The following is a 22,260-nucleotide window of genomic DNA, read 5'->3' on the forward strand; positions in this document are numbered from 1 at the left end:
GATCATTATTTTTCCAAATTAGAAATTAGCCCTTCAGTGCATTGGTCTTGCCTGTAGTTGTAAACGTAAGAGGGACGTGCATGTGGTCCCTCCTTTCCCCCCTCCCTGTTTACTTGAGTGCAGCTTTAACAAGTGAAAATTATTAAATGCTGATTAGCATTGGTGTAATAAAGTTAATCTAAAGTGATCTTAACAGAGGAATTGGTGTTCTTAGTGTAGTGGTTGGTCTTCTGTGTTTCCTGGGCTTCCCTTGCTAAAGACATCCAAGAGCAGCACCCTGAAGGGTGCAGGGCACCAAGGCTCCAAACAGGGCTCTCCAGGAAACTTGACTTTGCTCAAGCACAAGAGATGAAGCCAAATCTTCCATTATCCAAGAGTGCAAAACCACCTATAAACTGAAGTAAAATACAATATTTGAGACAGAAAACCTTTGGCTGTAGAGTGTTTTGGTGGAGATTGGAGCCTGAGCTCGAAAGTGCTGTGTGCTCCCTGCAAATGGTGTGATGTCCCCTTTTCCAGTGATGTCGGGAGATGAGACCTCCTGCTTCAGCTGCAGGAGAGCAGAAGGTCTACAAACAGGAATTTGCAGGACAAAGAGTATTGCTGTGTTGTGTGGTGCACAGTACGTTCTTTCTGGATATATAGGACAAATCATAGAATGGTTTGGGTTGGAAGGGACCTTAAAGATCGTCCAGTTCCACCCCCTGCCCTGGGCAGGGACACCTCCCACCACACCAGGTTGCTCCAAGCCCCACCCAACCTGGCCTTGAACACCTCCAGGATGGGGCAACCACAGCTTCTCTGGGCAACCTGGGCCAGGGGCTCACCACCCCCACAGCAAAGAATTTCTTCCTGAATGTAGATATATTTTTATACAGAACTGTTTAAAGGCTTTATTTACACTGATACCAAACAACTTGAAAGTGGTTTTGCTGCTTGGATCCATCATGAATGATTGTCAATAAATCAGTTTGCAGCACAGTGGCTGCCAAGGACTGTACTATCTTGTGTATTCCCTCTGCATAGTTGTATTTTAATGCTGCACAATGGAGTTCCCCTGTTCTGAATGAAATCTCATTCTTCATTCCAGAAGCGTTCTGTGTGTCTGTGGGACCATGATTCAGCATTAATCAGGAGCCCATCACACAAACCGGCTTTTATGCCTTGGCAGGACATCCCAATGCTGCTTCTGAAAGCCTGGCCCTCCCTTTTTGTAAGAGCAGAAACGGGCTTTGTGCGAAATGGTTGTTAAATTGCAAAAGGTTCGGGCAGGTGTTTGGTGGGCAACAGGCAGCAGTGATGGGGGAGCAAAGCGGTGTGACAGCGGGCAGCAAACTGTATTTCTGATGTTTGTTTTGATGTTTGTCCTTCCTAATCCAGGTGGGATCAATAATCGTACTTGATGAAACTGTATCCGCTCTCATGCGCTGAGACTGGGTTGGTTGGTCCTTTGGAGATGCGGCTTTTCAGGAGCTACGTGTCTGGTGAAAAGTGATACCGGAGCAAACATACTACATCGATTTCCACATAACAATGATGAGGCACTTCAGATACGGAACAGAGGGGCCTTTTATTCTGAGTTCAATTAACTAACATTAAAAAAGAGGAAAATAGGTGCTAAAAGCGAACCTTGACAAATAAAACTGTTGTATTGCATTAATGAAATGCTATTTAAAAATGGTGCTCATGAAGAAGCTTTATGGAAGGAATGAGAAATCTGAAACAATTTTTTTTCCCTTCAAAGCGTATGATTTATGCTCTGATAAAATTAGATTTTTAGTTAGGAATTTGCAGTCATTAAATGGTGCCAATGAAATAAGTCTCATTTATAACCATCTGCTTTATGGCTTCTGCAGAAGAGTGCTCCTCAGGCAATGCATCCGAGAACTTTAATGTCATTTTTATCAAAATAGTTTGGCTCTCTACGGGTAACACTATTAAAGCCTCCGTGTGATTTTTACTTGAGAGCGGTATCTCAGACTTCAAAGAAAGGGTGACTACTCCTTTTTGTGGAGAGATTGCCCAAGTCATAGCGTGCAGGATGGTGCTGTGCCTGTGGCCAGGCTCGCTGGTAGTGTCTCTTAGTGGTATGTTACATCGCTAATAGCAAGGTTTTATGTTCAACATGCCCTAAAGGAGAAAAATTAGCATTGTTTCTTCTTTTCTGTGCTACAGAAGAGAAATTATTTGGCTGAGGCAAACTAAGAAAAACTAGTCCTTGCTATAGTTTACTTTACCAGAGGGATAGAACCCACCGTTGTGTCTCTACCTGGAGCTGGTGCCTTTTTGGGGCTGCTCTTTAAGCCCTGCCATGGTTGCCAGGTATTTTTCTCATTTCCTGTTTTTCTGCGTACTCTCCTGAAATGTGGAGCACTCTCAGCGCCATTGGCCTTTTCTCCATGGAAGGGGACGTTTTGGGGGACATACCCAGTGCTGATACTCTCCCAGGTAACGAGAAGTGACGACTTGGAGCCTGACCTCACATTCTGCCTTTGCATTTCTAACAAGCTTTTCCTCTGAATCCTGCATCTGTTCTTTGGGGTAGTTTATATTCATTAGAGGTTAGAATTATAAGGCGAACAGAGTAAAAGAAGGGAAACTTTGAAGACCATCCTTTGTTTTTCACAATGTCTGTGCAGTTCCTTTCATGGAAATACCAGAAGGGTATTTAATACAAGTGAGCTGACACTTGAATTTTTTTTTATAGAGTGTGATTGTCTTTTTTTCTTTTGATCAATGTAATAGTTGTAATTAGTTTTAGTGTTTCTAAGCTTTTGAACTGCAGAGAATTCAAACAGCTTGTTAAAGTGAGGGACTCCAGGGGAACTTTAGAAGTACTCTTTCCTTTTGCATATATTACATGTACACGGCTGTATCTGAATTTTTTTTTTATCCCATGCCCCACCTCTCAAACTAATATTTTGAAAAGCTGCGAGAGGTCCCTGGAGTATAACTGTCTACGCAGCTCAGAGCTTTGCTGCCTAAAGAGGATAAATGCTTTGAAGTCAGTACTAATCCTGAATGCCATTTTACATATTTCTTAAGATCACTGAGGTAGCTTCCTACAGGGAATAACGACTTAGTATTTTTATAAGCAAATACACATTTTTTTTGTTTATTCCCCTCAGCTGACTTCAGAGTGCTGAGGAGACCACTTTTGATCCCTCTTGGTTTTGGTGAAAGCTTTGTTTTTGGGAAAGCCCCCCCTTGCCTTCCCTGGCGGGGTCCTGGGAGAGGGACAGGAGACAGGAGTGTTTCCGCAGGCTGCGCGCGAATCGCTGCCCCACTGCTGCGTTGTGTGTGTGTGTTATTACATCCTCAAATGAAACACCTCCTTCTGAGTTACCCGGTGCTGCCTGATGTCTGCAGGTGAGGGAGGTGAGGCTTTCAGGAGTTGGCTGAGCAGGTCCTGATGTTACTTCCATACACTGATTATTTTTTTTTCTTTTGTTTCTTCCTATCTTCTTTCACTTTGAAAAGCTCTGTATTCCTTATTGTGTGCTCTCAGCGGCAGCTTTTGGTATTTTTGATTACCCTGTGGCAGGCCACTGTACAGCAGAAGGGGACTGTGGATATATTTCATTAGATGCCTAGCACTGTACTTTATTTCCCTTTGTCTAAATGTGATCTGCAGGGAAGTACTTGATTTAAAAAAAAAAATAATCAAAAGTACTAATAAAATCATAATACGGATCAGGTGTGCCAAAAGCTCAGATGTCTGGGGAGGCCATATGTTATTGCCCTACCAAAAGGAGGAGAGAAACAAACCTTTTTGTTATTTCATTCTCTGATAAACAAACATCTGAGAACAGTGAGCACAAAGGGGATGAAATGAGATTAAACAAGGCACATCCACAAGAGTAACAACCTGCCTTAGAGGCTTCTGGCAGGGTACTGGAGAGCTTGCTCCTCTTCCCTGTGTCTGTGCCAGGGGTGCCATGTTGGAGACAGTGCCGGGGCCTGGTGGCACCTCGGGGTCTTCCAGGTTTAAGGTTGCGCTTGGTGGGGTTAATCCTGCATCAGCCATCAGTGGACACTGCCCAGGTCAGTGGGACTTCAGGCAAGATGGTCTTTGAGTCCCCTGTGATTCCACTATTTTTAATATTGGTTGCAAGAAGTATTCTGCTTTGTTCTTTGCTGTGAGGGTGGTGAGCCCCTGGCCCAGGTTGCCCAGAGAAGCTGTGGCTGCCCCATCCCTGGAGGTGTTCAAGGCCAGGTTGGACGGGGCTTGGAGCAACCTGGTGTGGTGGGAGGTGTCCCTGCCCATGGAACTAGATGATCTTTAAGATGATCTTCCAACCCAAATTATTCTATGATAAGTAACTGGAATGATGGCAATTATAAATATTTGTAATTAATCCATAAATAATGTTACTGCTTGGAATTAAATATTTATTCCTCTGGAGTCTCACCATTAGTGTAAGTAGATAGTGTTGTCTGGGAATGCAATACCCTTTGAGACTTTAGGCAATGTCTCTTAAAAAGAAGTTTCTTTATTAGAGATGGTAGTGAGGCTTTGCAAGAAATAGGGCAAATGATGGAGGTGTGCAAAGATTGAAATGAGCCCTCAGCTCGAAGCGTGAGTAGTCCACTTGCTTTGAAATTATTCAGGTATTTGAACAAGCATCTGCAAAAAATATCTGTAATGGCTCCTCCCTCCTCAACCCTAAATCCTTGGTATAGTAACAGTAACCCTCCCAGCTGCTCCCTTTTAACATCAATAGAAGAAAAAAAAAATTCTTTTTAAAGAAAGATATTGTGCTCTACCATGTAACTTATCACTGAATGATGAATCATTTTAGGTGATATATCGATCCATTACATATCTGTGGACAAACTGAAATGTATGCTTGTAATTACTCCTCCGTTATTGTGTAGAGCTTCACAGATGCTTCTCTGGGACAATGACTAATGTTTTTAGGGATTTCTGTTCATGCTGCCTTTGAAAAACTCTTGTATTTTAAAACAAAAAACACACAAAAAATTCTTTTTTTCCTTATAGGATGCCAGAAGGTTTGAAGTTACAAGAAGAAAAGGTAGGAAAAAAAATACAGTTTTCTTTCAGTGTGTGTGTTGGTGTTGAATATTCTTGCAGTAACTTTCTAAAACAAACATACTTTACACACTTGAAAGAGTGTACTGCTGTGGGATTTCAAAGAGGCTGCCTCCTAATGCTTGCCTGACAGTTCTTAGTGTTGCAAATTGTAGATTTTCTTTTTTTCAATGAAAAGTTGCTCTTTCAGCATGGAACAGCGTGATGGTGCTGGGGATGGAAGTCAAGGTTTGTTGGGTGCTGGAAGAGGATCTGTGCTCTGACCTTGGAGCATTTCAGGGAGCAGAAGGTCTGGATGAGGCTTTCCATGCATCAGCACACTGCAAATCCACCCCAAGGTGCAGCAGTGGTAAATGGGAGTTGTGCTGGTGCCTGGATCCTGCTCCTGTAAGCTCCTTTACGTTGGTAACTAATTGGTTGGTGCTGTGAGAGGCTCTTTGATGGTTCCCTGCAGCTGGGTGAGAACTGGCCATCAAAGAGCTCAGTCTGGTTATCATTAATTCTGATTTTGTTTAGCAGATGTTTTCTGGATCAGCAGTTGCTTGCCTCATCTGTCTCGGTGTAACACAAAGTGGGTGGCACTCTCCTGTTCAGCAGATTAATACATTCCCCCCCTGGTTTGTTCCAGCAGCTTCTTTAATTTATTCAAGCATCCTGTGTATTGGGAAGAGGTTGTAACTGCCACTATTTGACTGCATAAATGAAAAAGGTCAGGTCCAAGGGTAACTTGTCATCTGGGCAAATAATCTCCTTTTCGGTTTTTGTGGTTTTTCTTTATTTCTGTGGTTTTTATGTGGTTGTTTTTTTATTTTTTGCTGTGAGGCTGAGGCAGCAGAGAGGCTGGAATAAATTAAATATATAGCTGTTGCTAAAGGTGAAAACTGTTTAGCTCAGGTTTCTGGCATATGTGTGGTGTTGGTCAAATGTCTGCCACACTTCATGAAGAAAACCAGTTTTCTTGGACTTCCGTTGATCTCAGACTGAGGAGGGCTCTTGGATGGTTCGAGGTCGCTTTGAGATGCGGAATTGCATCTTGGCATCCTGGATGGGGAGACGTTTCAGTCATGCCGTAGCTACAGAGTGTGTGGTGCAATTTGGTATAACATGGAGAATGAATCCGGTCTTGTGAAAATGGACTTTGTGGGTAAAATTTTGTGGAAGTACCCCTGGGCCTGTTTCAGGTCTGATTTGGCACTTCAAAGTTTACTTCCCAGTGAAAGTAACCAACACCAACAAGAACTTAAGAATAGCAATTTTTGAAAGCAGGGTTGAGTTTACAGATCACGTGGCTGCTTGGAAAATGTTGCTTCAGAGCAATAACTGGATTTTGAGATCATTGTCTCTAGACACCAAATTTCCAGGCTCAGGCTGATTTCCCATTGCCTTCAGAGGGTGGGGTGGAGGGGGGAAGCCATACCTTTTTTCAGAACTGAGTTGAATATAATGAACTTCTCTGTCAGAAGGCTTCTTAGATCCATGGATGGAATGGAGAGAAAGAGATGGGAGTTAAGGTCTATAGATAAATTGGGCTTACACCCAGCAACGCAATCTGTGAATAATCAAGTATGTCTGAAGAACTGCAAACTCAGAAGTCAAGAAGAAAATGCTAACAAACATGGTAAATACATCTTGGTCACAAAAGCCTGTGGATTTGCGGAGCTACCTGGGGATTTTCAGCAATGATTAAGTATCTTCCTCTCTGGAGTTAGTCCTCAATAGTGCCTCTAAAATAATTCAACAAAAGCCTCCTTCAGAAACCTGTTCAGTAGTAAAATGTGTGCGGAGCAGATACCACTCAGTACTAGAAAAAAAATAACAGGAGGGTCGAAATGTTTGTTAGACACACGAAAGGATTTATTATAAATTTTGTGCTATAGTATGATCCGATTTTAAGATTCACGCCCTTTTTCCCTAAAATGGTAATTCCTGGGGACAGTGTTTTTTTTACCTGAGGAAATTAGATGATTAGAAAATGTTTGAGGGTGGGGGAGATTGTGTTTGTGGCCTTCCCATGGTGGAAGATCTAGCTTTCTGTTGAAAAGCAGAGAAACTTTGAAACTTAAAAATATCTAATGGAAACCTCAAAGGGGAGAGCTGCAGCAAACTTGCTCTGTGCCTGCTTTTATTGTCCCGTGCTCGTGGATGAACCAGGGTAATTAAAAAAGAGCTTTTGGCGAAAGGAGGGGCCATCCTGGCTTATGCTTTCCAGAATTTTTCTTCCTTTTTTTTTCTGTTTTTTGGACAAAAGGTTTGAGTCCTTTAGGTTGAAAGCTGACACTTTTCTTTCAAAGGAAACAAAGCCTTGATTGTTGTCAGGTGGCCCATGGGTAAATACTAGCTCACCATACTTATTTCCTTCAACAAATAGTCTATTTAATAGACAGTTGATGGTCAGTTGTGCTGGGTTGTGTTTATATAAGATGAAAGAAAGATGTGAAAACACTTTCTTCCCTTTTTTAGCTGCGGATGAGCGTAGTTAAACTTGGGAGGCTTTCGGTTTCCAAAGTGTCAGGACTACATATGCTGGAGGAGTTTTGAAGCTGCTCCAAAGCCCATTACAGTCGATGAATGGCTTTCCTTTGACTTCTGTGGGCGCTAGATCAGCTATAATTACATGATCTTTTAATTGCCGTGGTACGGAGGGGAGATGCTGCCCTGACTACAGCTGGCAGCCGACTTCCAGCCTGATGTATGAAGACCGATTTCCTTCTGAATTTAAATGGAAATGGCTGCAGATCCATTTTGTTCCTGGGATGCCTAACTGGTGTTTGAATATTATCTTTTTGACTGAAAATGATCTTTTAACCCAAAACCCCTCATCATGGTAGCTGATTAGAAGCTGCAAGAATATTTTCCTACATTCAGTTTAAACCCATTAAGTTGAAATTTTGCTCTCAGTGGGTCACACGTATGACTCGCTTCCAGTTTCCATCCGGTTTATGCTCATGTAATGGAAAACAGAATATGGTGTGGGGTGCCATGTTGTGATGCTGGCTTTAAAAAAAAGCCAAAACCAAACAAAAGCACAACTCAGGAAGACCCAGCATGTGGTAAACAAGCACAGGATTTGAGTACCATCTCTTTATATTGCTCTTTTAAACTCAAATCAAATCAGGGGGTAAGTTTGAGCAGGCAGAGCTTTTTTTTCTTTTTCAGTTTTCCAGTCTTCTTTCTTTTCCCATTTCTATTTAAATACTTTTTCCATTGTTTACTCCATCTGTTTACATATGGTTTCAGATCTCAGTGTTGCTGTGGGTTCCTAGGCACTACCTGCTCTTAGTGCACAGGAAAGGAAAATTAAGCAAAAATGTTAATAACTGGCACATCTACATCAGCTGCCCAGGATGGTGAAATAGTGCAGGAGAGCAGATGGGGAAGAGCAAAGCGGGAGTAGGGAGCTGGGAAAAGCAGCAGTTTGTGCAGATCAGGTGGATCCAAGAGGCGTTCAGTGAAAAGGATGGAGAACAGCGTGCATCAAAAAATGGGGAGACTACTTATGGTAAATTGGAGCGCTGTACCAGGCTCTGAAGGGAGCACTGCAAGCATTTGGCTTGACAGTGGCAGGGCTTAATTGTAAAGATTGAGTTTTCACTGTGTAATGAGTGTAGATGAACACGTGATACTTACCTGTTGCTGTAAATTATACCGCACAATTTATGTGTGTAAAATACATATACATTCATGTCCATCAGATTCCCCGTGTCTAGCAGAACAGGGCCTCTGGTGGTTTTCCCAACTATTTTCAAGAACACAAGAGCTAATTCTGCAACTTCTGGAGCTGACAAATGCTCCTGCTCCTGTTGGCAGTGTGGGGCTAAAAGATGCTCAGCGCTAGAATAAATCGTCTGCTGAGTATAACTCCATGCCCAAGTGTATGTATAGTCACATTAAGCATAAAGAGCCAGATCTTCAGTAGATACAAATGAGCAACTGAATTTAATGGACCACCTTTGCTTTTTTACTAGCTGAGGATCTAGCCCAAGCACTTAAAACTTTTAATTTGTTTTTATGTTGCTCGCAATCATCCATTCAACAAATTAGTGTCAAAAGATGCCTTTGAAGCCATTCAGCCAAGAAATGTTCAAGCAGATTGCTTCCACTCTGTTTGACCATATAATCTTATTAAATGAGATGCAACGCCAGATTTAGTCAGTCAGATGACATCACGCTGCAATAAAGATATGAACTTTAACTATCTGTTCTGAATTAAAAAGGCTGAAACCTCTCTGAAGTATTCACGAGCTCTGTATTGTGGATGTCTTGTTTGTGTTTATGTATATTTATTAAGGATACACAGTCCTCATTGTTACGGCGTGTTTCCTAATCTCAATGAGAACCAATAGAATAGAGCACACCCTGAACTTTCCCAGGTTGCCATAGTTTTATCGAAAGTCTCGGGGGCTGCATCAGTTTGCAGTGGTGGAGGATGTAGCCAACAGCTTAAGAAATATTTCATTACTTGCCACTTGACATCAATACTTATGTCCTAGATGAAAAACTGACTTATGGTTATAAAACAGTAATGCCCTTTAGAAATTCTATTCACTGCATCCTTTCTTCTTGCACATTTCAAATTTCCACCTATCCATAGAAGATGAAAGGCTCTCAAAACTTGGCAGGAATGGCAAGTTTCTCTCCCCAAACCCTTCATGAACACAATGAAGTGATCAGCTGTAATTAGTTTTGTAGTAAATCACCTACTAATTTCCTACCCTGTTGTCCTTTTCCTACTGCTAGAGTCCAAGAAATGTGGTTTTGTTCCTTATGACCTGGTCAGAACTCTTCAAAATCAACAGCTGTGGCTGTATTGCTCTGTAGAAGCAGCTGTACTCCCAGGATCTCTGCTGTCTGGCTATCCCAATGATATCCAGATTATGGGATACCATACCAAATGTATATATCTGTATGTATATGCTTTGTACATACAGAGTTGGTGTGTTCAGAAACACCAGCTGTATCTTCAGAACATGCCTCAAGTTCAGAGGATGGGTTATACATTCAAAATACCTGTTTTGTAGAATCACATATAGGAATAATTTCCCTGTTGATTATACTGATTTTAAAATTACTAACAATTACTCAGTTTTTACTGAAAGCAAAGGTTCATGTCTCTGTCCCTCTCAGCTGCTTTGTTGTCATAGAAATTTTCATAATCTCTGGCTTTTCAGGGTATATGTTGTCAGAGAATGGCAGTCTGTTACCTGGGGAAGTATATTTGGCTGGGTCAGAATATGAATCTGAAGTTCAGCTCCTGTGGAAACTGCAGCCCCTCAGCATTTTTTTTGTACCTCATCCCACTTGAACATTATTCTTCAAGGACGCGATGCAGTGGGGATGCCTAGCTTTGCAATGCTGCCAGCAGATTAGGTAGAAATAATGAAGGTAAAAATATTTTCAAGGAGCTGCCCAAGGCGTGTTTTAGCTTAGATTTTATTTCAGAGTCAGGCTAACCCAAACTGGGGAAAGGACAAAATTGGTTGCTCCCACTTATCTGTCCGCAGTGGTGTTTAATAATAACTTGGTATATTTTGTGGTTCTAAGCAACAAAAGTTAACAGAGGGAGTAAAACCATGTGGAGGGGGAAGAAGCCCGAATAATCACCTCATCAGCTGGTCTTGGGCACAGTAGTGAATTACACAGTAATAGGGATACTCCTAGAGAGGTGTGGAGGGCTGTTGGTGTTGCACAGACGTGTGTGGGACTCTGACCACAGAGGAGTAGCTGCAAACCCTGAGCAGTGAGCTGTGGCTCAGCCAAGGGGTTTCTGAGCGGTTGTTTTCTAAACCAAACAGTGCTGGTCCTAGTGGTCACGTTTGGCTTCCAAAGGCCTGTTTGTTCATTCAGATGGATTATTTCTGACAAAGTGAATGCAGCCATGGTTTAGCCCAGCTTTGCTAGCATAGGAACCCCATTGCATGCCCAGCTTTCTCGCTGCTGGAAGCAGAACGGTTTTGCAGACTTAAGGCTCTTGTAAATTGATGTATCAGTTTCTGTAGTTAAGTACTTGGGGGCAGGAGGAGGAATGAATTCTGTTCATGGCAGAATGGGCACCAATGTTTAGTAAGTAAATATAATAGTAGGTGGCTTTGCTAGAGCAGCAGACTGATGGACCCAAAGGAGTTGAAGCGAGAACTTCTTGAGCAACCGGAAACCAGGCAGCAGGTACCAGCAGCGAGTCAGAGGAAGGAGCCTGTAGGCAAGCTTAGGAAGTGGCCAGGCTCCAGTTCCCTGGATGGGGAGAGGGAGAAGATGGAGATAGGCCAGAAAACTACGAGAGTTTGTGAGGATTTACAGGGAGATGCAAAAGAATACATAAATGTATTCCATACTAGCATACTTTGCAAATAGGTATCCTGAGGTTGGATGTGCCTGAAGGCATCTCTCTTTTTCTCTCTGAAAGCAGAATGAACTGCACTGATTTGGCAGCTGGAGAAGGTACTGGGGCTGGCTGCCACACCGTGCTGCCCACTGCAGCCCTGCTGGGCCATGCCCCACCTTTAAACAAGTCCCAGTTTGAGCATGTGGGAAACACCTGGAGGTGGGTCAAATATATGAACTCTTGGCATGCAAAGGGATCTTACTAAAAAAAAAAAAAGACCAAAACAACAACAACAAAAAAAGCAGGGTGCTGCCATTACCTGCGTTCCTTGTATTTAGTGTCTATGGGTAGATATTGCACAGCCATATCAGATCCTAAAACCAGACACGTAGAAATCCCAAGCTGCAGTTAGCTCTGCTGCAGGGTGGTGGAAGGTGCTGGAGTTGTCCCTCAGTGATGCTCGTTTACAGCAGATAACATGGGGCAGGAAACCTTGCACTGACCTGCAGCGATACAATGGCCAAAAAATGGCCAAATGGCCAAAGCGATACAATGGCTGGCATGGTCCAGAAGGCTCCTAGAACCACTTCATGTCTAGGAAACTTCAATTACTAGAGATGTTTAGAGTTTTTTTTAACAGCCAATTACATCATGCATGAATTGCTGACTTAAAGCTTGTGACCAAAATATGAAGCCAACTTCATCAACCCAGCTTCTCGCAACAGTTAGCAGCAAGGCAGAGTTTACTAAACAGACTTTTGACTTCAGGCTATGCAAGAATTTTAAGTCAAAAGCATGCAAAAAAAGGTACTGCCACGTTGAGGGATGCAGCAGGAAGCATGTAGTGTCCAACCTGGAAGGTAAATCCCTCTGGCTCATGAGTTCACATTATTTGGAAACTTTGGGAGATAGATGAGCATATTTTCTGGAGTTAGAGGAGAGGGTTTTTTTCTGGTACAAGCCATGCGCCGTGCCTCTCGGGGCACTTCTGGCAGTGTCTGTCCCATGCCCGTGTCCCCCAGCGTGGCACGTTAAGGAGATGAGTCCCAACAGGTCATGGTGCTGTGCTGGTGGTGCTGCCAGCTCCTGCCGGAGATGGATGACCTCCTCGCCAGCTTGAACCCCAAATTTTGATGAAGACTTTAATAGAGAGATTAGTTTTATTCCACAGGGCAGCCTCTCCCTCTCTTTTTTGCCTCCCCTTCTCATCTTTCTCTGCTCCCCAGCCTGTAAATTGCCTGTCTTTCCCTGGGAGATAACCACTTTAACATTTTTCCCTTCCCTAACACCCCTTGACGCCCCAAGCTTCTCTACTTTTTCCAGTTAAACTGAGCAGTCTTTTGTAAGATACCACTTTGTCCTACAAACCTTGTTCTGGCTGCATCCTCACCCCTTGAAGCACTTACCGGCAACTGGCCCAGAGCAGTGAAGCAGGACTGGTTTGTACTGGTCCTGTAAGACAACCTGTCTTGAAGAATAAGAAAAAGAGAGATTTTTTTCAGACAAATGGGGCTTTTATTGACTTAAGCATCTTTAGCAGCAGCCAGGTTGAAATTCAAAGTGAGATTTGAAATAATGTTGGCCATTGTTCCAGGTGGTGCATCGCTATTCATGTGAAATACTACTATTTTTTTCTTTTTTGTCCAGCCACATAATTCTGCTGAAATACTGTTGTTACATGGAGCATTGCATGATGTGGAAGCCGCTCTCAGATGGAGAGGGCATATGCTGCTTGCACATAATACTGAAAAGTGCAAATTTATTAGAAACCCTGAGTTTTCAGACCAGCTATAAGATAAACTTCTTTGTAAGGGCTAAATAAAAAAAACTGCCAGCAGATGTTTCTGTTAATGGCGGTATAATGTGATATGCAAATACTCTCCAACAAGTCAGTTTATCCAGCATGTCTCAGAAATTAGCAAAATAAGTAACTCGGACTTGGAGCCAGAAAACCCAAAGTTGAGGATCACTTATGGGCTCAATCAGGGTTTTTGAGTCATGATTTTGCGAATGTGCTGCTAGTCTGCTTAATGTGTAAGAGCATGGTATATTTTCAATTACAGACTTATTAGGTTTCAACATGCCATTTCCTCCTGAACTGAGCTTTAACCATAAGGCAGAGCAATTAGGTTAATATTTTCAGAATTTCAACTCACTGCCCAAATACCAGATAAAATAAGACAGAAATTACCTTCTTTGTGCTCTCTTAGTTCAGGAGCTTACAACCAGGTGGCCGTGGCCTCTACCTGTGGCAGATGCAGTGTGTTGAGCTGTCAGCCCAGATTAGCCCAGCCTGAGCACTGTGGTTTATGGTAGGGGAGGTTCTAATGGTGCCCTGGAGGTGCCTCGCTTTTCCAGGGCAGTGGCTGAGGCAAGCATCAGTGGTCCTTACTTACCTGCGGGTTCGTTATCTTCTTCCCCCACATCCAGTTCTCGCCAAACCCCGCAGGACGTGGAGCACGAACCGTTCAGGTGGCTGCTGCCGTAGCATACACTCTGCTTAAATGAGTGCTTTTCTGCTTTGTTTGTAAATGTTTCCTTTGGACTTTACATTTCCAAGCAAGATTTCAGCTGAGTAATTAATGTGTCAGTATATTATTTTTTTTTTAGTAAGACCTTATAAGCCCATGAAATGGTCCAGTGGTTCTCGTTGTTTGGGAAAGAAAAATCTACTTTGTGTAAGGTAATTACTTTTCTAAAGGAGTTTTTATTATGCACCTAACTGCACATTTACTGTACTTGATAGACCAAAATAAAACCAGAACAGAATGAATAAGCCATTTTTGTCCATTGGGTAAATAAAACAGCTAAAGCATTTATAAATATGTATTTAGTCAGCAGAGCTGATTGGTGACTCTGCAACTGCTCCAGTGTCTGAGATAAGTAATCCAAGTTTAATAGCCTTCCATAAATACGTCCTTGTTTGTCACAAGGCAGTAGTTATTCATCCAAGCCGTGCTGCTTGTTTGTTGTGTTTGATGAGAACTTTTGAAGAATACTAGAGAAGTTTGTTGTTTTGCATATAACAGAAGATGGGCGCTGCGTGTGTTTATGAAGTAGCACGAGAGTGGTCCTCATATCCTGTTCCCTTCTCCTCCTTTCCATCCTTGCCTCTCCCTCGCAGATGGAATGTCTTTTTGTCACTCCTTCTACTCTTCCAGGTTTGAGGTTAAAATGTGCCTTCTTTCTGCTGAACTTTTAGTTGCTGTCTGTTAAAGTGACTCCAGAGATGTCACATTTGGTAGGGCTGAATCTCAGCCCAGGTGCTTTTTCTAATTGAGTGTAAAACTACTGGACACATATTACAAAACTGGTCTAGTAACATGTTTTACAGAATGAAATTAGTATGTGTGAAGAGTGATTCTGGACCTATAGGCTTCAAAGCCTCTTCCTTCCAAAGGCATAAGTTGGATTCTGGCTTCTAAATGTGTTCAGCAGGTTGTTCCAGCTCTGTTGGGGTTATCAATAAGCGTCTGTTCCCGCGGTTTGTTGTGTGCAATAATTGGTGGAAAGGCCACAGCTGAAATCTACCTTGTGCAGCCAGCGGATAGTAGCATAAAGTTATGCTCTTGCTTGGAAAATAAAAAGTACACGGGGAAAAAAAGTGCTGTGTTTTCCATCTGCAAAATTGGAAGTTTTTCAAAATGTCACTTACAAGATTTCAATTTAGTTTCTCATTGCAGCTGCAAAGCAGGTGACAATGGTGTGCAATGCCCCTTCTATTTGTTTTGCATCCCCAATTGAAATTCTATGGTGTGAATTGCCTATAATAGATTTTTCTTTACTTTTCATATTAGAATGTTTTAGAGAGTAACTTTTCTCTGTTACTTAAGCTAGATTTTTTTATCATCCTTCCTAAGTTTCCTGTTTTGTTTTCCATACCATTCTTTCTTCTTTACCCATATTTATTTTTTCCAAAATTATTAGTTTTCCTTTAATTATATAATAGTCATATTTAGGTTTTAACTCTTATTGCCCATTAAATACAGAAGTTCATCAACTGCTTTTCGCAGAATCAACATCGTGGCAAACCTTATTCCCTGGGAATAGAGTCAGTGAAGCAAATTGGAAGCAGCCCTATGCAGCTTCTCAGCCATTATCAACATGTCCGACTTCATTGGCACCCGTGTCAATGAGGGATGATCCATTGCCAGAGACATTTGTATGGAAGAACAACAGTTTGTGAAAACAGAGGGTTGTTGCAATTAGAGCAGATGTACTGCTGAGCGTGCGAGGTGACCTTTTCTGCACCCCGACCTGGGGAAGATGCTGAAGGGACTCATCCAGTGTACAGCATTCGGGATCTGGGCTGTCTTGACACCATTTGACAATGAAATAACTATATAATGCATAGAAAACCTTAATTAAGGAAGAACTGTATTCTTCTAACTATATAATAACACTTTAAATAGTTAACCCTTGCAGCAGCCAATACTGAGCTAAATGAATGGGTGAGACCATAGAATCATGAAAGGGTTTGGGTTGGAAGGGATCTTAGAGATCATCCAGTCCTACCCCCTGCCCTGGGCAGGGACACCTCCCACCACACCAGGTTGCTCCAAGCCCCGTCCAACCTGGCCTTGAACCCCTCCAGGGATGGGGCAGCCACAGCTTCTCTGGGCAACCTGGGCCAGGGGCTCACCACCCTCACAGCAAAGAATTTCTTCCCAATATCCAATCTAAATCTCCCCTCTTTCAGTTTGAAGCCATTACCCCTTGTCCTATGGCTCCCCTCCCTGATCCAGAGTCCCTCCCCAGCTTTCCTGGAGCCCCTTAAGGGACTGCAAGGGGCTCCAAGGTCTCCCTGGAGCCTTCTCTTCTCCAGGCTGAACCCCCCCAGCTCTCTCAGCCTGTCCTCACAGCAGAGGGGCTCCAGCCCTCCCAGCATCTCCGGGGCCTCCTCTGGCCCCGCTCCAACAGCTCCGTGTCCTTCTGCTGTTGGTGCCCCAGAGCTGGAGGCAGCACTGCAGGGGGGTCTCCCCAGAGCGGAGCAGAGGGGCAGAATCCCCCCCTCGCCCTGCTGCCCACGCTGCTGGGGATGCAGCCCAGGCTGCGGGGGGTTTCTGGGCTGCCAGCGCATGTTGCCGGCTTGTGTTGAGCTTCTCATCAAGTGACCCCCAAGTCCTTCTCCTCAGGGCTGCTCTCCATCCCTTCATCCCCCAGCCTGGATTTCTGCTTCGGGTTGCCCTGACCCACATGCAGGTCCCTGCACTTCTTGAACTTCATGAGGTTCATATGGGCCCACATGAGTGGGTCCATCACAGAGGAGAGCTTGTGGCTCAGGGTGGCTGGACCAGTGTGTGGGGTTCCCAATGCTGGAAGTTGGAGGGAGCAGCCAGAGTCACAGAAAACTTGGAGAGAAGGCTCACACCATTCTTGTAAAAAAACAAGGTTGTTTCTGCCATTTTGATGGTGAACTGTCCAACCTGGGCTGCAGAATGTGTCCTGGATATAGGACTGTCACAGCTTATAGGGGTCTGTTGGTCTCAAAACCAATAAGGAGCAACTCCTTACTCTAAGGCACAGCATGGGGAACAAGTGAAAGCCCTTACAAGTACATTAAATTATCCTGCAAGCCCTGACTGCTCCTCAGTACTATGAGGCATCTTAATTAAAGGGAAATTTCACAAGGGGGTAGTAGTAAAGGAGCAGAGACAGCAGAAAGCTTCTCTTTTCCTTTTGGAAATATAATAAATGCCTCCCACATTTGGAGGTTGAGATTCTAAATATATTCAAACCAGGTCAGCTGGATTAGAAGTATCGCTCAGGTGAGCATTTTGGGTAAGTCATGGCTTGCAGTTACCACTGGAACGTCCTAACAGCGCTTTGGGAAGTGTGGAGATGCTGATGACGTAATCAGGCTTGGAGTGAACTTTAAAAAGATTTCTGTTCAAATGTGAGGCAATGCCGAAAATGACTCTTTGCCACCTTTTAACGTTCACCCAGTACGAATAACACCATTGGACCAAATCCTTGCTGATCTGTGTATCAGGCATTGCAATTCCCTCTTCAAAGCAAGTGTCTTCATCAGGGGCCTGTTTATTAGAGCTGAGCGGTCTTCCTCTGATTAGATGACCCCATCATCTTTCAGACACCTTTGACTGAGGGCCCTCCAGTATTTTAAAACGGAAATAATAATTACATCCCTCTGTCTTTTCTTTTGCCCCTCTGCTTTTCCAGCAGGCAGAAGCTCTAATGGGATTATTTCACAAGATGATGTTTGTTCACTGGAGGGTGAGAGACTGGTCTGGTCGTGAGAACAGCCCTGCTGGCCTCGCTGGATGCCTGTGCACAAACAGGGACTTTTGCCACGGTTTTTCTCCATTTGGGGAACCTGAAAGATTGTTTTCAGTTTCAGATATCACAGCAATTAATAGTGGGAATGACATAACCGAAGCACGTTTTTATTGTATTCATTTAACATTTGTATTCATTTAATATATAACACTTATTGCGTTCATTTAACATTGGTGAGAGATTATTACAAGTATCCAGCCTATTTTCCTGTGCATAGAGAAACTAATATTGACTCAGTAGTCTAATGGTGGAGTTTCCATTTTTATGTTTGTGGGTTTGTAGCAATAATTTCCAGACATTCCTTAAACTGAACCGGTTGATCATTCTTTCAGTGTTACTCCCATGGGACAAGAGGATTTCTGTCAAAACAGCAAGGCGATTCCTTTCAAGAAGCGGACTGGGAGCGGGGAGCGTGGCTCCGTGCGCGCGTGTCCCCTTTGCTGATGGGCTGATCACAGGGAACGTCGCTCTCCGGAGAGAGACGGCTCCAGCGGCAGAGACATTAATATCCAGCCACCCCGTTGGTGGGAAGCTCAGCATAGTGCACTTATTTAATTTAGACATTAAATCTTTTTTCTTAGCACAAACAAACACTCCTTTTGCTAGCTTAAAATTCTCCTCCGCAGCTTTGGAGATGGAGATTTTTGCCCGCAAATCTGCTCTTTTTAGGAAGGGCTCCGAGGAGGAGCTGGTGGTCCTCAAGAGCTCTCCTGAAGCCCTGCTGACCCGTGCTGGCCGGTCACTGCTGGGGCGAGGGGAAGGGACTGCGTGCCCTTGGTGGCTCCGAGAGCTTTAGGTCACTCAGGAGTTGAAGGCAGTTGGTCAGAACTGCTCTGTTGAGTTTGCAATTGAAAAAAACAAGCAAAAAACCAACCCCAAACTAGATGTTGTTAGCTTACCCTTGCAAAATCCCATCCACGTTGTGTAAAGAGACACCCTGTAGCTTTACTTACAGCCAAAGCCCTTATAAGCAAGAATAAGATGAACTAATAAGGCTAATAGTTATTAAAACTGGGACTTTTGCTGACTTAAATACAGCAAAGTTGTGTGTGGGTTTGTTTGGTTTTTTTTAATTTCTGGTGAGAAGGGATGAGTTCAGATTTTGCTTGTTCATGAACAGAGATGAAGCTAAGCCTTGTTTAGATCTATAGTGAAACAAATTCTTATTGTTTGATGCTACGCACGCTGCTGTAAAAATGAATGTGTTATTTTCTATAAATACCACCTATGCTAATATTTCTTTTTAATTACTGGAAAGATTGCTGGTGCCACCACTGTTTCCCTTCAGGCATGCCGTATGGCAAAAAGAAGATCTGACATTTCCAGGAACATACCCGTGAGCTCCTGGGAAGGTTCTCTAAAGCCAAAGGGTTGGGAACATAAAAACTTCCTCTTTTAAATTCAGATAAAAATCTGTGGGTTTTGTGCCGATTATTTATCAGGTACTAGAATATGACAGTCAAGGTTTGTAGGGAGAAGTGGTATCTTTTATTAGGCTGACTGAGATAGAAGGGAGCCAGGGAAGCTGTTGAGCACAGGAGCCGTTCGTCAGGTCTAGAACATTAGTGGCAATGGTCAGATACTGGATTCCTTCCCTTTATTCTTGAACAGAATTTGCTGATTTTAACGTTACTGTAAGCACAGTTTTTTTACTTGCTATCAAAATCTAATTATGTGTGTTTGCCAGCTATTATGATGAAAATGGCTTTCAGGTCTCCCATCCTTATCTCCCTTGTCTGTCTGGTGGTTTTTTTTTTCATCTTTTTGAATGAAAAAAATAAAGGTAACTTTGGTGGAGAGTGTTTAATGAGATGCTGACTGACTGTAGGAGTTCAGCTAAGCCTGTGATCTGGCAGCAAAAGCTTTGAGGGTACACTGGAGTGGTGGGACATTAGCGGAGTCTGACTGGCATATTTCTACTTTATTTACTTTACATTTTAGAATTTAGACTTCGTATTTTGGAATTTTCTTTTTTGCTGGTGGCGTGGACAGGGACACCATTCTGGGAGCGGCTCCAGGGTCAAGCGAGAAGCTGATGCCGTCCTCTGGAGCTTGGGGCCGGGGTTCGCGTCTGCCAGAAGGAGCAATCAGTGCTGCTGACTTCTTGCCGTCGCGCAGGACGGGGCTGCGGCTGAGCGGCCAGCACATAAGACAGTAGTATTTCACCCAGAGTTAGGTCTTATCCGGGAGTTAGGCCATTAGAAATGAAAATTCAGGGAGAAGATACTCAGACCGGAATATGTTTGTCAGGGGGTGATGCTGCATTCACGGAATCCAGCTCTTTGCTCGCAGACGTGGTGTGTGCAGCCAGGCTGGCACCGAGCTGCAAGTGGTTTAGCTCCAATTTTCTACTTGTTCCTTATCCCAAGACCTCATTCAGGATTTAATAGGAATTAATTCTGATAGGAGAAGCTAAAAAGTAATAATCACATCTTCAGTCATGCTCTTGGGTATTTTTTTCCCCTAAGATTTTTTTCTTCTGCATCCTCTGATAGGAAAAAAAAAAAACACACATGAAAACGTGGTTCACTGGAATGTGAACATCACCAAAGCTGGTACGATTTCTGAGATAAAATTAACTGAAAACTAATTAGCATAATATTTAACTTCATAATACTATGACAAATGTCAATCTCATGTAATCCCATAGTCAGGACATGCCTTTGTCCTCTCAGAGTGGCAATGGATCCTTTAGGTCTCTGTTAGGGTTTGCCTTGTCGCTGCCTGCCAGTGGCAGCCTGTTGTCGTTGCTGGTCCAACCCTACTGACTCTGATGAGCTCCAAATAATTAAAATTGTGTGCATATATTAAGAAAAAAGGTAAGAAACTGAAGTAGCAGAATATCCTCCAAAACTGGAGTGTAGCTTTTAGTATTTCCCCCTGTAATTGTGGTCGCTTAGTTTGCAAGAAAGGTGTGAGCCTCCGAGGGGGATGGGCTGGTATTAGCGAGAGTTGCAGTCCCACAATTATTTCTGTAATTTTGTAATTATTTGTCTAAAAGAGGAAGGGGTTTTTGGTTTTGTTTTTTTTTTTTTTTTAGGTGGTGTGAAGAAAGCTCTTCTCCCTAGGTGGGACTAATCTGTAGCATGGTTTTAGTGTATCTCCTGATGAAGGAAAATGCGCAGAAAGCAGCTTCTGCCACTCTTTCTTGCTGCTGTTTGTATTTTGTTTTTAAGTTTAGGAGCACGGCAAAGTGGCCAATAAGTTGCAGGCTGTGAGCTGTGACCCTGTCCCCGGCACGCCATGTCATTCTAAGGCTTTTGCAGAAGCAAACCAAAATACCATGAATTAGACTCTGTTGGTGCTTGAGAGGCTCCACCTATTCTGGTACTTCCAGAAGCAGAAGCAAAGAAGAAATTTGTGTGAGTTTTTAAAAAAATACTCCTATTGATTCCGGGAGCTATATTGGTCCAGGTGATTTGGTAACGCTTTACTTTCTCTGTGTGCAAACCTCATGCGGCTGCTATTTTGTGCCTTTGTTGGGATTTCAGCGAGGCAAGTTTGAAGGGAAAGTAATGTCAGTTGAGCTAACACAAATTGTAAGTGGAAAACCAGGCACTGCTTTGGAAACTGCAGCAGGGAGATGCTGGCTCCTGCGTGATGCCGGGGCTCCGATGCTTTGTCCTGTACCGCCACTACTTGTGCTGAATGTATGGATATACTGGATTTGTGTTAATTATTTCATCGGTAAGTTGCTTTACTTTGGCAAATTAGGTTGTAATCAATAAGTAAACCCTATGGTTTGGTCTTAATGGATTTTGAGGCCCTGAGGTGTATCTTGACTATTTTGAGTCTGATAAATAATAGGTCATATAACTATTATAACCTATAGCTGAGCATCTCAGATTCAGAAATAATTTAACTCCTAGTCACACAATTTTGAAAATAGCAGGAATTAACAGGAGTTTATAGTATCTTTATGTTGACTATATGTATGTTGTTGGATGGATTTCAGCAATTTGTATTGAATTTTATTGACTATCAGAGTTTTTACCTTAACAGCTACTGTATTATCTAATCACAGCAAGTAACCTTTCTCTTTCTCACGTGTGAAACAGGGATAACACTACGTAAACTTAGAAACATTCCATGGGGTGGTTGATGTACTTTGGTACCTTTAAAATAAAGCTGTGAAAGCCACTGCCTGTGGTGTGTGTGCCAGCGATACACTTTGTGCAGGCAGCAGCTTTCTACCCAGGTGACACTGTGGGGGTCAGTGACAGATCAAGGCTGCTAAAATTGTTGATGGGTTGGGGACCACCACGAGGGTTGGGTCAGAATATGCCTGGCATTGATTTTGGGGGCTTGAGTGCAGAACATGTCTCTCTTATTCAAGTTACTGGAACAGGAGGGGATGGGCAGGCTCTCACTAGGACCGTTGTCCCCCGCTGATGGAAGTGCAGAAGGACCGGGGCTTGCCTGGAGAGGAGCTCTGGACTTGGGGGACCAGGTGAGGGCAGTCATTCGCTGTGCTCCTCTGGTCCTTCACCCAGCAGAGCTCCTCTCCCTGGTATAGTTCCTCCATTTATAGACTGAAGTGTGCCTCATACTGTCAGATATTAAATGTAAAATTATATGAAGACACTAGGTC

General features: G+C 43.2%; 1 protein-coding gene across 2 annotated transcripts in view; it reads left to right on the forward strand.

The window, feature by feature from the left end:
• The window catches only part of FSTL4 (follistatin like 4), a 239,883-nt gene that overhangs the window by 12,335 nt on the left and 205,288 nt on the right, over positions 1 to 22,260 (forward strand). For both annotated transcript variants that reach the window (XM_054217862.1, XM_054217863.1), the window contains exon 3: positions 5,003 to 5,036. In XM_054217862.1, the coding sequence (XP_054073837.1) occupies positions 5,003 to 5,036 (34 nt within the window). The remainder of the gene's footprint in view (positions 1 to 5,002; positions 5,037 to 22,260) is intronic.

Source organism: Rissa tridactyla, chromosome 11, assembly GCF_028500815.1.
Source record: "Rissa tridactyla isolate bRisTri1 chromosome 11, bRisTri1.patW.cur.20221130, whole genome shotgun sequence".
Lineage (NCBI taxonomy): Eukaryota > Metazoa > Chordata > Aves > Charadriiformes > Laridae > Rissa > Rissa tridactyla.